The 15,027-nt window shown below is 48.5% G+C and overlaps 6 protein-coding genes across 6 annotated transcripts; 2 read left to right on the top strand and 4 right to left on the bottom strand.

The window, feature by feature from the left end:
* Nucleotides 1-10: 10 nt before the first annotated feature.
* ABOM_011090 (carbon-nitrogen hydrolase family protein) lies at nt 11-1,072 on the bottom strand (the record flags this gene model as incomplete). Its single annotated transcript, XM_022538218.1, has 3 exons — nt 11-622; nt 680-857; nt 915-1,072. The coding sequence occupies 3 exons, from the start codon at nt 1,070-1,072 to the stop codon at nt 11-13; spliced, it is 948 nt and encodes a 315-aa protein (XP_022384015.1).
* A 1,085-nt stretch (nt 1,073-2,157) lies between these two features.
* ABOM_011089 (putative ABC transporter) lies at nt 2,158-7,117 on the top strand (the record flags this gene model as incomplete). Its single annotated transcript, XM_022538217.1, has 3 exons — nt 2,158-2,291; nt 2,348-2,840; nt 2,906-7,117. The coding sequence occupies 3 exons, from the start codon at nt 2,158-2,160 to the stop codon at nt 7,115-7,117; spliced, it is 4,839 nt and encodes a 1,612-aa protein (XP_022384022.1).
* A 236-nt stretch (nt 7,118-7,353) lies between these two features.
* ABOM_011088 (putative MFS allantoate transporter) lies at nt 7,354-9,485 on the bottom strand (the record flags this gene model as incomplete). Its single annotated transcript, XM_022538216.1, has 8 exons — nt 7,354-7,642; nt 7,702-7,795; nt 7,852-8,238; nt 8,298-8,497; nt 8,576-8,842; nt 8,899-8,929; nt 8,987-9,134; nt 9,216-9,485. 8 exons carry the CDS (start codon nt 9,483-9,485, stop codon nt 7,354-7,356), a joined length of 1,686 nt encoding a protein of 561 aa, XP_022384023.1.
* Nucleotides 9,486-10,709: 1,224 nt separating this feature from the next.
* ABOM_011087 (HET domain-containing protein) lies at nt 10,710-12,175 on the bottom strand (the record flags this gene model as incomplete). The annotated part of the gene is made up of 2 exons (XM_022538215.1): nt 10,710-11,594; nt 11,654-12,175. 2 exons carry the CDS (start codon nt 12,173-12,175, stop codon nt 10,710-10,712), a joined length of 1,407 nt encoding a protein of 468 aa, XP_022384030.1.
* A 324-nt stretch (nt 12,176-12,499) lies between these two features.
* On the bottom strand, nt 12,500-13,353 carry ABOM_011086 (mitochondrial 54S ribosomal protein bL19m; the record flags this gene model as incomplete). The annotated part of the gene is made up of 3 exons (XM_022538214.1): nt 12,500-12,614; nt 12,707-13,088; nt 13,155-13,353. The coding sequence occupies 3 exons, from the start codon at nt 13,351-13,353 to the stop codon at nt 12,500-12,502; spliced, it is 696 nt and encodes a 231-aa protein (XP_022384031.1).
* A 302-nt stretch (nt 13,354-13,655) lies between these two features.
* ABOM_011085 (uncharacterized protein) lies at nt 13,656-14,803 on the top strand (the record flags this gene model as incomplete). The annotated part of the gene is made up of 2 exons (XM_022538213.1): nt 13,656-13,761; nt 13,818-14,803. The coding sequence occupies 2 exons, from the start codon at nt 13,656-13,658 to the stop codon at nt 14,801-14,803; spliced, it is 1,092 nt and encodes a 363-aa protein (XP_022384028.1).
* Nucleotides 14,804-15,027: the final 224 nt, after the last annotated feature.

Below are 15,027 nucleotides of genomic sequence, written 5' to 3'. Positions count from 1 at the left end.
CAGTTAGATGCTAGTTGAAGTGAATAGGAGTTGCAGCTTCAGTTGTGACCCGCAGACTTAAAAGATCAGGGCGAGAGTAATGACCAACGAGGTCGAGGTTCTGGTTCGCCTTGATCCGATCTTTCAGATCAATATCCGCATACACGATCGCCTCCACTCCAGGATCCAATGGTGCCGTTAACGGAGCTCCATCAGGGCCATATATCACCGTAAGACCTCCTCCGGGAAGTTTCATCCAGTCCAAGTCTGGCAACTTGGACTTGATCTTCCCTTCCGGTGTTAGTATTTGAGTGCAAACAAGGACAAAGCAAGCACCCTCCATGGCCAAAACCTGACTGAAACGGCTACTTGCTTCGTCAGAGGTATGGTATGTCCAAGACGGGATGTTCCACATGCAAGGCCAGCTTGCGACATGGATGTCAACGTTTTGAGAATACTCGTAATACCGTAGCAGCGGTTGGGTATGCTCCCAACAGTTGAGCCCACCAATGTTTCCAAAAGCACTGGGTGCTACCGTTTGAAGGGAGTCTGCTTGCCCGTCTCCCCAGTAGCTTCTCTCGACATGAGTCGGCTTGATCTTACGTCGGTGGTGGACAATAGTACCGGTAGGGTCGATGAATGACTAGATGGTCTCTTGTTAGAAACCACGAGCACGAGGCACGTTCTGTGGTGAGTATACCTGGGCAATGTACAATGACCCTCGGTATCGTTCACTGTATCCCAGAACGATAAACACACCCGCTTCGCGGACGGCAACCTTGATGCGCTCCATCTCCTCCGATTCCCTCTCCAAGGAGTTTTCGAAGTATTCATTCATGAAGGACGCATTCTCCATGGCCGAGTTGGCCCAAATGCTCCTTGTCCGTAGTTAATCAATAGAGAGCACCTCTATGAAAGCTTGTTCGGTTGCTCACCATGGATACCCTGGGATGAATACCTCAGGAAAACCCACCACGTTTGCGCCATTGTTGGCGGCGTCCTTGATCAGGGAGATAACCTTGGCTACCCCGCCCTGTAGGTCATTCCAGACAGGTTCGGCCTGAACTGCAGCAACCTTGACCTTAGAAGACATTTTGTAGCAGTGAAAGTAGTATTCTCAGGACTGAAGACAAGCCTTGGAAGTGAAGATGATAGACAAGTGAAAACAAGCCTAGAAGCCGGGCGACATAATCTGTTATTTATTCTAAAGATGCAGGTTCAAATCCCGCTTCGAGGTTACATCTAGGCGGGATACCGTGTCAATTAATAATAATGCTATGATCCCTGCAGATCGTATGCATGTCGGGCCCACGACTCACCTGCAATGGATCGACAATTCATCGTTCCAGTGCCAGTAACAATGGGTTGCCAATCACATCCATCCATCCAGCCGTCCTTACTAGTAACTAATTGACCACCCTCACGTCATGTCTGAAGAAGTTTAACCTTAAAGGTAGCTCAGGCAATACATACGTTGACTGCATCTGGGCAATCGTATAAGAGGTGCACTGTAGGGTCAATGTTGGCATGTCCTCTGATTTTGACCCATGGCCTACCCTGAGTAGTACCTCTGTCTTGTAACTTGATATTTATAGGCCTTAGCACATAAATGTATATACTACATGCAACTATATGCTTCTGGTTCGTATTGATCAACGGTCAACCAGTACCAAGGGGCTCGTAGCAGTCATGTGAGCAAGACCTGACCGACCACCTTGGTTATTTTTAAAATTCCATACAGCCCACATCACATCCAACAGACCGTGCATTCTAACCATAGGCTCCAATGACATAGTATCGAAATCTCCTCATGCGATGTTAGTACCAATCAATACTGATTCGGCCACAGCCCCGAAGGAAGCGGGGCGTTTGGGCGATGGTCTCTGGGCGCCAACCCCAGTCGGGAATTTATCGTCTTGGTTGTGCTTGGCGAGTACAAGCGAAGGGATGGGGATACAGGATATCACCCGGCTTGGCGCCTCGTTTAACAGGAAGGAGATGTTGCCAATGCTTGGGTGGATAAGCGCGATCGAACTGATATCGAATATGTCGACCTAAAGTTGCGTCAAACTAGCCGTTGTTATATTACCCCTTGCTCCCCCCCTCCACCCCCTTAGGAGCCTCTCGAGGCTCGGGACGAACTGTCGAGCGTTCGGTTTTGTCTCCTCTTAGGCGACAATGGCGAACTTGAAGCTCTTCTTTAGGCAGATTTGGACGTTAACTCTGAAAAATCTCCTGCTCGTTCTCGTTCGCCCGGTTTTTACAACCGTGCTCAGGGCTCTCGTTTTGCCAGTAATTTTTACCGCGTTCATGTGAGTTATTTCATCTCCATGAAAAGGCAAGAATAGTAGGTCTAATAGGGATTTAGATCGTATGCCCGAAACCTATTTATTGAACCAGCTACCTATGGAATTGGTGATCCAGCCCCCTTACAGCCTTTGTCAGACACTCTGCATGCTATAACTGGTGGACGAGATAAGCTGGTGTTCGTTCATAATGGCCTCCTTGGCGGCCCTATCGAGAAAGTGATAGACTCAGTCACAAATTCCATACAGTCCAACCAAGATCAAGTATACCCGCACTTGTTGTCGTCTGAAAATGAGCTGCAAGAGTTATGTCGAACGTCCCTGAGTGGGGTATCCACTTGTATAGCAGCTGCGGTGTTTTATTCTTCCCCAACGGAAGGCCCATATGGAATATGGAATTATTCGATCAGAACGGATGCGGCCCTAGGAGCGGGTATCCATGTCGATAGTCATAAGAATGACCAGGAAATCTATCTTCTTCCCTTTCAACACTCTATTGACCGGGCCATAGCTCAGGCCAATACATCTACTGATCAGAATGCGCTACCTAACGAGGTAATTACATTCTATTAGTGGATCGCCCACACCGACTACCTTGGGCTTAACTGACGGGCCTATAGATCATGGAGTATCCTTTTACATCATTGACTCAGGAGGGGCGTCGCGACGAAATCCGGGTCAATTATATGGGTGCAGTTATCAACATCATGGCCATCGCCATTTTTATCGGCATCGTGGGAGTTACCTACCAGCTAACTGGCTTAGTTGCGATGGAACGTGAACTGGGAATGAGCCAGCTGATAGACTGTATGATGCCAAATGAGTCCAGATGGCAATCGCAAGCAGCCCGGTTTATCGCAGCACACCTGGCACTGGACTTTGTATATGGCATAGGGTGGATTATCATGGGCGCCATCTTGAAATACGGAATCTACAGCAGAACATCCGCAGGGATTACCATAGTCTACAACATCCTGGCGGGGCTCGCTTTGTCGTCCTTTTCCATCTTTGGAGCATCTTTCTTCAAGAGGGCACAGCTTAGTGGTATTTCCGTCGTCATAGCTTGTTTGCTCCTCGGTGTCATAGCCCAGATGGTCCCAGCGAGGACCAATGGTGCTGTTGTCATACTTGGTCTTCTATTCCCGCCAATGAACTATGTCTACTTTCACGTATTCATGGCTCGATGGGAAAGGCAAGACTTAGCCACTGATCTTGTGCATGCAGCTCCTGAAAATCCTTGGTCACTTCCCGGAGTCGTCCTCTGGATACTCCTTATCATCCAAATACTTGTGTATCCGTTGCTTGCGGCTATGGTGGAGCGCATACTTTACAGTACGGCATCAAAGGGCCGAAAGGCCACAAGCACTAACACCTCGACGACCGCACTCAGATTACAAGATTTCACGAAATCCTACCAACCAGGATGGTTTTACAGAAATATCGCTACACGGTTTGGCAGTACCCGTCAGTCTGTTCTGGCAGTGAATAGTTTGAGCATGGATGTCAAGAAGGGTCAAATTATGGTCCTTCTCGGGGCTAACGGATCAGGAAAGTCTACTACCTTAGATGCTATCGCTGGTCTAACGAAAATCTCCGCTGGGGAGATTAACATAGACTATGGAGCAGAAGGTGGCAGATTTGGCCTCTGTCCGCAGAAAAATGTACTCTGGGATACCCTAACTGTTAAAGAGCATGTCAAAATCTTCAACAGGCTCAAGGCGACTGAAAAGGTTGATACTGAGCACCAACTATTAGGGCTTTTACATGATTGTGACCTTGATAAGAAAGTCGGTTCCTATACGAGAACCCTTTCTGGCGGACAAAAGCGAAAGGTTCAGTTAGCAATGATGTTCACTGGTGCTTCCTCCGTTTGCTGTGTAGACGAGGTTTCATCTGGCCTTGATCCAATCTCACGAAGGAAAATATGGGATATTCTTCTGGCTGAGAGAGGCTCCCGCACTATATTGCTGACAACACACTTTTTGGATGAAGCGGACCTTCTGGCCGATCACATTGCCATTCTCTCCAAAGGCGTGCTCAAGGCAGAGGGATCGAGCGTGGAACTGAAGCATCGGCTAGGCTCAGGATATCGTATCCATGTTTTGAACATGCCGGGGGCAGCATTGGGCCGTGTGTTCAATGATATCCCCCAAGAAACCCACTTTGAAGAAACTGTGTATACCGTTCAGACTTCTGCAGAAGCTGCCTCTTTCATTTCTAGGCTTGAGCAAGAGGGCATCACGGAATACCGCGTAAGCGGTCCTACAATTGAAGACGTTTTTCTGAAGGTGGCTGGAGAGCTGGGCTCCCAAAAAGCTCAGGACACTGTCGTGGAAAATACCGGGGCTGAAACGCAGCCCTCTGAAAATCAAGGCAAGGAAGACGTACATCAAGAATTGCAGCTCCTCACTGGTCAACGCATCAGTATGGCCCTCCAGGCGTGGTATCTCTTCCGTAAAAGAGCTACCATCCTTCGCCGGAATCCCCTTCCGTACGTCGCGGCCTTGCTTATCCCTGTCATTGCAGCTGGTTTGGTTACACTCTTTTTAAAAGATGTTACATTAGCCGGCTGTAGTGCGGGAAGCACAATGAGGATACCAAAGCCTCAATCCCTACAATCACTAGACGATTTTCAAATCGTACTCGGCCCCTCTAGCAGGGTCTCAAACGCCACTTTGGAGAGCTTTGTTAGCTCATTATATGGCTCTGGACAAGCTATAACAAGGGCTCCTGAATCTTATTTCCATGTGGTGGACAGCCTTTCTGAATTCGAAGACTATATCAAATACAACTTTCACAATGTCACCCCGGGTGGATTTTACCTTGGAGATGCATCATCCAGCCCTACCCTCGCCTGGAAAGGCGACAATGGTGATTTCCCTCTAGCTGCTATCATTCAAAACATCTTCCACCGTCTCCTTATCGATATGCCTATCGATCTCCAATTTCAGTACTTTGGCATCCCATTGCAGCCCAACGCCGGTAAAATTCTCCAGCTTATTATCTACTTCGGTCTAGCTATGTCGGTCTACCCAGCTCTATTCGCCCTGTATCCGACTGTGGAGCGACTGAGGAATGTCAGGGCGCTTCACTTCAGCAACGGTGTCAGGGGCGCGTCCCTTTGGCTCGCATACGTCGGCTTTGATTTCAGTATTGTCATTATCTCCAGTGTTCTCGCCATCATCATCTTCAGAGCCGTATCTGATATCTGGTATAATCCAGGGTACATTTTCGTGGTCTTCTTCTTATATGGACTTTGCTCCACTTTGCTATCGTACCTAGTTTCCCTGTTCTCAAGATCCCAACTTGCAGCCTTTGCAGTCGCGGCCGGCAGTCAGTGCATCCTGTTCCTCATATATCTCATCGCCTACATGTGTATTCAGACCTATTCTCCCACGGACAAAGCGGAGTCTTATATCGACATCGCTCATTTCACGATCGGTCTAATCTCACCTTCCGGAAACCTCCTCCGTGCTCTCTTCGTGTCCCTAAATGTATTCTCCATATTATGCCGGGGAACTGAAGTTGCCTCCTACCCAGGAGAAATCACTCTCTATGGTGGACCCATTCTCTACCTTATTGTCCAGTCTTTCGTTCTCTTCGGGTTACTCCTATGGTTTGATGGGGGCTCCATGCTTTCACTATTACGTTCCAAATCCAAACCCAACGATGAGGAAGAGAAATCCACATTAGACAAAGACATCAGCCCTGAGGAGTTACAGCCCACAAATGCAAGTCCAGACAACGGCCTCCGCGTCCGCCATCTCACGAAAAAATTCCACAAATTCACCGCCGTAGAAGACATCACCTTCAGCGTCAGCAAAGGAGAAGTATTCGCCCTTCTGGGTCCCAACGGCGCCGGTAAAACAACCACCATCTCTCTCATCCGAGGCGACACCCCACCCTCCCGAAACGGAGGCGACATCTTCGTCGACAACATCTCCGTCCTGCGACACCGTGCTTCCGCCCGATCCCACCTAGGCGTCTGTCCCCAGTTCGACGCAATGGATCAAATGACCGTCCTAGAACACCTCACCTTCTATGCCCGCATCCGCGGCGTCCCCGATGTGCCCCACAACGTCAATGAGGTCATCCGAGCCGTCGGTCTAACACCCTTCAAACACCGCATGGCGCTTACTCTATCCGGCGGAAACAAACGCAAGCTGTCTCTCGGTATTGCCCTGATGGGCAACCCTACTGTTCTACTGCTCGATGAGCCGTCGTCTGGTATGGACGCCGCGTCGAAAAGAGTCATGTGGAAGACGCTCGCTGCTGTTGCTTCTGGACGTTCGATTGTCCTCACCACTCACTCTATGGAGGAGGCCGATGCCCTCGCTCATCGGGCGGGTATCATGGCGAAACGCATGTTGGCTCTTGGTACCACGAATTCCCTCCGCTCGAACTACGGGAATAGATACCACGTTCATTTGGTACATCGCCTGGCTCCACATACGAGTGAGGAGGACATGCAACGGATCCGCACGTGGGTTGGTCAGAACCTCCTCGGTGCTGTTATTGAAGAGAAGACGTATCATGGTCAACTACGTTTTACGGTGCCTGCTACTGGGTCGGGCTCGACAGAGTCCGATGATTATGACGGTGATACCATGCCGCCATCTGAAGTCGATATGGACACCATCAAGGGAGGAAGGAACACCGGCAATAATAGCATCGTCAAGCTCTTTTCGTATCTTGAGGAGAGTAAGGAGGAACTCGGGGTACAGTTTTATTCTGTTAGTCAGACGACGCTAGATCAGGTGTTTTTGACTATTGTTGGGCAGCATAATATTGCGGAGGAGGGTTCTGGGCAAATATCCTCGTCGAAGGAATAGGTCTGGGTCCTTTTTTTTTTCTCATTTCTTGTATTTTCTTTTCATTTTCTCTTCTTTTTGATTCAGTTGTTTTATCTTCCCCGTTTATATACTGGTATATATATTCCCTTTTTGTCAAATTTTGGGACTTTATTCGATTTCAAACTGGTGGATATATGTCCGTTGTAACTCATTCTTACTCCGTTATATTTGCTATCATATCATTGATGTTATGGCGCACTATTCATAGAATATAATCATGCTAATAAATATACCGGAAACTGTAAAGTAGAAAAGTTAGCACAAATACCGCACAAAATCAGCGAAATGAAACGAGAAAAAACATACTTCAAATTCTCCCTATCCGTCAGATCCAAGAAGGCAGTCGCATCCAGATCTCTACCTTCCAACCCGCCTTCCATCTGAGACTGTATCTTATCCCTCTTTTGATTCTCCCAGCGAAGCAGAAGGCCCAGGGTACTGATGAGGACAGCTTCAATCAGATGCGAAACGATCATGGACCAGATGCCGAGCTCGTAGGTTGGTCTGTTTGAATGGCCTGATTAGCATCGGATTGTAGAGACTACACGCTTGGGCTCACTCACTTCTGGCTCTCCTTGTAGAAGAATGGACCGGCGATGTTTCCAGTGCAGTACCCTAGGAAGAGGACTGCGTTGGTGACTACTTTCTTTGTGTGGCCTAGAACGATTTTAGTTAGTTGGGTGAATCGGGGTGGAATTCCTAGCATGCCGTACCAGCTGTGTTTGCGACTTGCATACTCAGGACCAGAACGAAGGCTGCGTTGTATGGGCCTGTTAAGTAATAGCAGATTAGTCGGCCGACTTGCTGATCTGTCGGGACGAAGCGTAGGCCGAATGCCCCTGCTATATTTGGGATGAGGAATATTAGGATGAAGACGCAGCGTCTGTTCTCGAAGCGGTCGTTGAGGTATACACAGGCTAGAATGGAGAGTGCGATCAGGGCTCCGTAGGGTATCTGGATGATGTAGTTGAGCTTTTGCTGTAGTCTGGCGTCATCAGTGTGGTTGCTTACCTGCATCAGGGTAGTCACTAGGGTAGAGAATCCGAAGCCTTTGATGATTATGGTTCCAAAATTAGAGATGCCACCGTTTGGAACATTGCCTGGATAATCCGTCATATAAGCTATGGTAATCAGACATTCAAGGGAGGGGGTTTTATACAAACTAGACCGAGGGTGAAGAAGAAGTATATCTTGTAGTCTAGGAACGCTTCGAGAATCTGGTAAGGCTTGAGATGCTTGTTTTCGACACCTGTCTGATTATCTCGTAATCTCTCCACTGCGATTCGACGCTCCCTTTGGGTGAGGCCCGGTGCTGTGACCGGTGAATCAGGGAGGAAGATGAACATGACGATTCCCCAGCTGAGCAAAGCGCGCCACTAGACGACATCTTCATCTTAGAGGGGATATCAATGGTAGTGAAACGGAATGTTTGCTTACATTACAATAAATTCGTACTTCCACGATGGAAGTGCACCTCTGATATGACCGATTCCATAGCCTAAGAGACCTCCAAGGGCAATTCCGAGCCCATTGGCCGTATACCATAAACCAATACGGACAGGTTGCTCGCGTCGCGTATACCACATACTAGTGATGAGCATAAACGCAGGATCCGCACAGGCTTCTGCGGCTCCCCCCAGCGCTCGAAGCACAGCAAGAGTTGCGAAGTTGTTACATGCGGCTTGGATCATCAGGAAAACACCCCTTTGAGCTGTTAGATGGCCGTCTGGCTATCTGGTGGCAAAAAATACGAAACGTACCACATGAAGATATTCGCTCCAAGATATTTTCCTAAGACAGGCCAGTTAGATCATGTTCTATATATGCCTTTATTAGCTAATTCCATACCTATGGGCAGTCTTTGCATCAGAAAGTTCGTCGGGAACGCCCAGGCGAGGAATCCGAAGTAAAAAATACTACTGAGCCAACTATACTGTGTCCCGTGAAGGTTAAGGTCTTCATTGATCCCAAAGATTGCCGCATAGCTCAATGTGGTCTGGGAATGCATACAGTTATGTGTTAGCTGGCCCAATGAAACAAATAACTGGTACACACGTGGAACGAGATCCTTAACTACCTTATCAATATAAAAGAAGGCATAGCAAACGGCTAGATATGGTAATATCATGAAGTCAATTTTCCAGAGCAGTTTGCGCGCCTCGACTGGATCCACGGGTTCCTGAAGTTCCTCGTCGTTGAAAATTGCCATGGCCGTGTCGCCATCTTTCGGTTTTAGTGCTTTAAGGCCCGCCTCGACATGTGTGTTCTCGCTGTGAACAAACGTAGGCGCCTCTGCCGAGTCAATCTTGGAACCTGGAGTAGGCTCCAGGTGAGGGTTGCCGCTCATGTTGGTGACAGTTTCTTTCTTCCTCGCGTGCAAACCTGCAAAAGCTGCCAGCTTCCAGTTCGACGCAAATGCAGACCTGAGGGAAACGCTGTGTCAGGAAGGGGAGGGGTCATCTTTGTTTTTATGGAGACCCAAGCCTGATGTCAGGCCATCAAGCACGATCACCAAAGACGAAGCTTAATCTACCATCGAATCCAAATGTATCCGCAACGACACAAACAACTCCAGTTTTGTCGCTAAGGACTGGCTGGGGTAGATTCTCTATCCCCACGCAGACCCACCGCGGCAGATGGAGAGCTCCGTCTGGGGTCGACAATATGCGGGGAACTGATCCGTTGATCAATCGAGTCTTGGAGTTAGCCCGAGGTAGCAATAGAAACGTGGGGGTTTGCACATACTCAAGACCGCTCGGAATAAGGCCGTGCGATCGTGTACTAGGCAAAGCTGTCCTGTTACGACACGATTGGGTAATGCAAAAAGAGTTCGGACAAAAGACCGAAAATATGAGACAAGAAGCTCGTGAGGAATAATAGGTGGAAAATCCACAACCGCGTGCCGATCCTGCCTGTTAAAGAAGTTGGGGAAGAATTGGAAAAGTTGGGGTATAAAGTATTGAGTCCAAGATTTATGGATAGCGAGGGTGGATGCACCATATTATCTTGAAAAGGAACTGACGAAGAGTCTCCGTCTTATGATATCCCACCAGATATCCCGAGCACCTTAGCCTTAACTAGTATATCAGTTGACATTCTGTCACGGGGAGCACGTACAAGTAGTTATTTGGTTGACTGCCGGCCCAATACGAGCCTGATTAGATATCGCAGGAAACATCTTGCCAATCAATGGGCTCTGTGAAAATTGGAAAATTTATGGGATACGTCCTCTAGCATAAGGAGAATAACCTTGATTCACGCATCCATATCACTTTGCCAACTCCCATCTTGTCGGATTCTCTTTAGATCATTGTAGTAAATCCTGTCCTTGTAAATGTGCGCCTTGAGGTATATAAGCGTGAGAAGGCCCAAGCATTTCACCTGCAGAGCTTTCGGTGTTGTTGCACGGGGCACCTCTTCATATTCATCTAATAGATTGTGGAGTGTCCCCAACACCTCGTAACGGTATGACTGACACATTATATACTCTCTTAGCTCGGTCTGATTCAGTTTGCAGTCCCTGGTATCAAGTCATCTATCTTTGGTACTGTTGCAGCTGCGTCACGTTGGTTCAGAAGGTCGGTCCCCAGTTCCAAACGAGCAAAAGCACCCGGAGATACTCGTACCTAAATTCCTGTCCCATATTGTCAAGGGGGTCTGGATGCTCTGACGTTAAAGAATCCTCTTGAAAGGTTTCGCCATTTGCGATATATAGAGGAGTTACTCCTATTATGATGATATTAAAATAGTCTTTGAATGGCCTCACAATGCTTGGCTTCGATGCCCCTTGTATGAAACAGACAACATCCCCAGGCTTGACGGGCTGTGCTGTGACCCGCACGGTCCATTTAACGGTGCCTCGTTCGACGCTGTGACTGCAGCCACGTCTCGGATCCTTGATGTACTGAAATGATTGTGTCGAGTTGTACCAGTCAATGTGCACATGCTGTCTATCAAATCGAGATTTGTCTCCGTACGCTGCAGATACCCTCCCTAGGCTATAACCCATGCCCTTTATCAACGCTAATTCCTTATCAGGCCAAGTTTCTATCGATACCCTTTGCGACAGAACATGCCTAATAATTCGCTGGAAGAGGACTTCCCAAGGGACCTCATAGTGAGGCAACAAGCCCACTACCTCCAGGTTATCGCAGCACATACCAAGAAGGGCAAACACTTTATCATGGCGTATGGTAGCCTTGTGGGAATGGTACATATCAAGTAACTCGCCCAAAGGGCGTCTCCTCTCGTGCATTACCCCGTAACCCGGACGGAATATTGCTCTTCCTAAGAGATAAGTGACTGGGCGTACGGAATTGATCAAACTCTGCAGCCTCGGACATCTGTTGTGAAAGTCCTCTATACCGCGCAAACCTGAGGAAAATGCATAGCCATTCATCTCCATAGGGCCACATTTGACCAGGACCGACCGAGCAACTCCAACCTCTTGAAGAACCTGTAATGTTGTTAATCAGGTACCTCTATATATATACCTTGCTTTTTGCTTTCGCTTACCCAGACCCGCCGAAACCAAGGGCGTTCTAAGAGTTCTATAAGTGCTGCATCGTTGAATTCTACCAACAGACTCTCGCCTTCCGCAGCGACTTGTAATCTCGCTAGCGTCAGAGTGCTATCATTTTCTTCTTCTCCAAGCCAAACGATAACATTCTTAGCCTGCCCATAGATTTTAGCCATCAATTGAATCTGCTCTTCTTTCTCTGTGTTACTTTTCTGGTCAATACATATAGCATCGACCCACAGCAGCCTCGGGAACCGTTCATATCGAAGGCGCGACAGCGCTGCATGCAAGTTTGACGTGACTTCCAGGGAGTAGCTGTTGACGTATATCAAAGAGGGGTTTTCTGTTGAGCCCCAGACATACGACAGGGCTTCGTAGGCTTGCTCCTCCTGTTCTTTGAGGGGGTGCTCAATGAGCCCACATTCAATTGGAGCAGCTCGGTCTTTATTCGGTAAGAGGCGAAGCATGCGAATGGTGTTATGTCCAGGTGGAAGTGGTGTATAATTATAGGCAGACATATTGTCAAACGTTTTTTCCCTAGAGATGATCAATTACATCCCAAAAGGACATTTTTGGGGTGGCAGAATTCATTTTGTATCCCAAGTAAGGCTGATGTTAACGAGAGATCAACAAGCCCCGCAAAGAATGATAAATCCCGTGCATCAGCGCAATATCGAGCAACGCCGGTAATTCTATTATGAATCCTAGTTTCTTCCAAGAACATACCCTATATTGATCTCTATCCAAGGTTACAAGAAATAATAAATCAGTAAACGTCAATGGCCATATACAAGTAATAATACAGTCGCCAAATGCAAAACCCCAAATGAGCAGCGGCCCTTTTAACGGCGCCGTTTCTGTCCACGACCGCGTCCTCCCTGTCCTCTCTGGCCGGAAAGAGCAGACTTTTGTCGGAGATAGTTCGAGACGATGTTCTCAACGCTGCGCATATCGTGTCTGGGTTGTCTTGGGGGGTGAAACAAGACATGTTAGCCAAATCAAGTACGGAGAGAACACACAAAACCGCCAATAATAAGCCATATACGCACCTCATGTAGTACAACCTGGCTCTCCTCTTCCTCTTCTCTGTCCTCTGTACAATTTCCACGCTCTCAACGTTGGGACTGAAAACCTTCACCCACATCTCAACACCGACCCTGGTGAGCTCATTACGAAGCAAGAACGTAGTGTCAATGCCGCGAAGACGAATGCTAAGACAGACTCCGGAGAATGGGTCCCCGTTCTTGAAGGTCACGCGCAGAATGTCACCGACCTTCACACTGCGTGGGTTTCTTCTGTAGTCGAAAAGTGCTTTGCGTTCACCAGTTGGATCAAGGGCTGCCAATTGAGATTCTGTCACTGCTGCCACAGGGTCTTTGCAAACCGAGCGGCTTGAAGGCGGAGCAGGGTAGACTTTGAGCTTCTTGCGGCCTGTTCAGGGGTGCATTAGCCATCTGACAGTAGCCTCGGGGGTAGATCAAAAGGCGCAAGGCATACCATTGGTAGGCTGATGGCGAGGAGGTATTTGAGAAAGGAACGACTTGGGCAGTTTGCTCGGAAGAGGCACGGGCTCTTGTTTCGGAGTGTACGCAGTCGTGATGGATCGGCGAGCGATTTGGGGCGACACCAATGACTGGGGCTTCGCGATAGACCTTAAGCAGCCCAGCTGCCGCAGGATTGGTGAAAAGGTCGCCATGGCTGCAAGGATCGTGGTGCGCTGAGCAGCTGGCAAAGAGAAAGATGCGAGAAACAGACGGATCTCCGAGCGTGAAGTTTGCGGACCGGCAGAATTTCCGCCAAGCCTCAAATTGCCTGTTTGGGTCAACGTCCAGAACTCGACTCCGGGAACTTTTCTGCCATCGCGGACCAGCTTTGCGCTTCACATTGTCTTGATCTAATCTTCAATTTTGTACAAGCGGGGTTTGTTCTTCTCTATCGGGTCGTTAAGGAAAATCTATCACGTTCAACCACCCCTGAACCCCCTATACCTTCAATAAAATGGCGCAAAACGCCATTGGAAGGCTCTTCCGCGGCCAAAGTTCCAGCACCCTCCGTCAATCCATTGGCACACTCACACAGAAACGTTGCTATTCCTCGAAAAATGGTGCGATTGCTCGCTGGTATTCCTTTGTTGCTGTCAAACTAACATCTATAATGCAGCCATTCCGACCTTTTCCCCGACTTCCTCCGCCGAGCTGGACCAGGCCCTCAACCGTTTCCGCGAAGAACTCTTTATACCGTTCGGACTAGGAACGCAGCAAAGGAGGTTAATGTTTCGTCAGAAGTACGCCGACCGTCTAGAGGAAGAGCCCGTCAGCGTATCTGTCGGCGAAGATGAAGAGCCATTCCTGCTCCGCCCCATGGACCCGCAATCAAGACCAACGAAGAAGGAAATCGTGGACGTTATCACACTCATGCAGACGACAAAGGATTGGCAGAACTTGATCCCTTTCCTGTCCGGATTACGGATGTCACATCGCGTCATTAAGTCCGACCGTTGGCAATGGTTGGTACGCCGGGCTGGCCAGGCTGATGCTCTTGGTATTATTCTCGAAGCCGCGAAGCAGAGCGAGAAGACTGGTCTCCGTCTCAGCAATGTGGATATTGTACAGCGCATCTTCTTCGAACTTCACCGCAAGGCCCAAAGAGGAGAGTTCAAGGATCCCGAGGTGTCGAAGGCTTTCACATTGGCGAAGCAGTTTGTCTCCCTGATGGAAGCTCCCGAACACATCGAACATAACCTGGAGCTCGATCCTAAGAGGAAGCCATTTGTTATCGGCACCCTACTTGAGCTCAGTGCTGCTCGTGCTATCAACGAGCTTGGCGGCAATGATGAAGGTGGCCTGGTCCGTTCTTATGCCCAACGTCTCCTGGGCAGCTGGTCGCTTGGTAACTTCGGTCGTGACTCTAAGAATTGGCACGGTGTTGACCACGTGTTGCAAGAGATCGTGCCCATCTACAATGGTATGAAGCTTGCCCTCAAGGTCAACGGCATTTCAAATGATAAGTCTGTCGCCCCGGGCCTGAAGACACGCGTGAATGAGCTGGGAACTTTGATTGCGAACCAAAAGAAGGCTGCACCGGAGAAAGCTGTGCAACGGCCAACGTTGGGTCTTGAGCAGAGTCGGCTTCTGCATCAGGGTTAAACCCATATTTCTTTCTACACATTATCTATGAATTGTATATTACCACTTAGAATCACTTGGAGCATTGTATGTTATCTCAAATCTGAAAATGGGCTATTTTCTCCTTGGACAAAATATACCGCTGCGCCTGACATGTTTGGGGTACTTTAGCATCAACATGGATAGAGGCAATTTAATGTTCCATTCAAAGACTGCAAAAGAAATCAGCCGGCAACATCAGTCAT

This window comes from Aspergillus bombycis, assembly GCF_001792695.1.
Source record: "Aspergillus bombycis strain NRRL26010 chromosome Unknown contig00150, whole genome shotgun sequence".
NCBI lineage: Eukaryota > Fungi > Ascomycota > Eurotiomycetes > Eurotiales > Aspergillaceae > Aspergillus > Aspergillus bombycis.
This window is presented reverse-complemented; position numbering and strand designations above follow the sequence as displayed.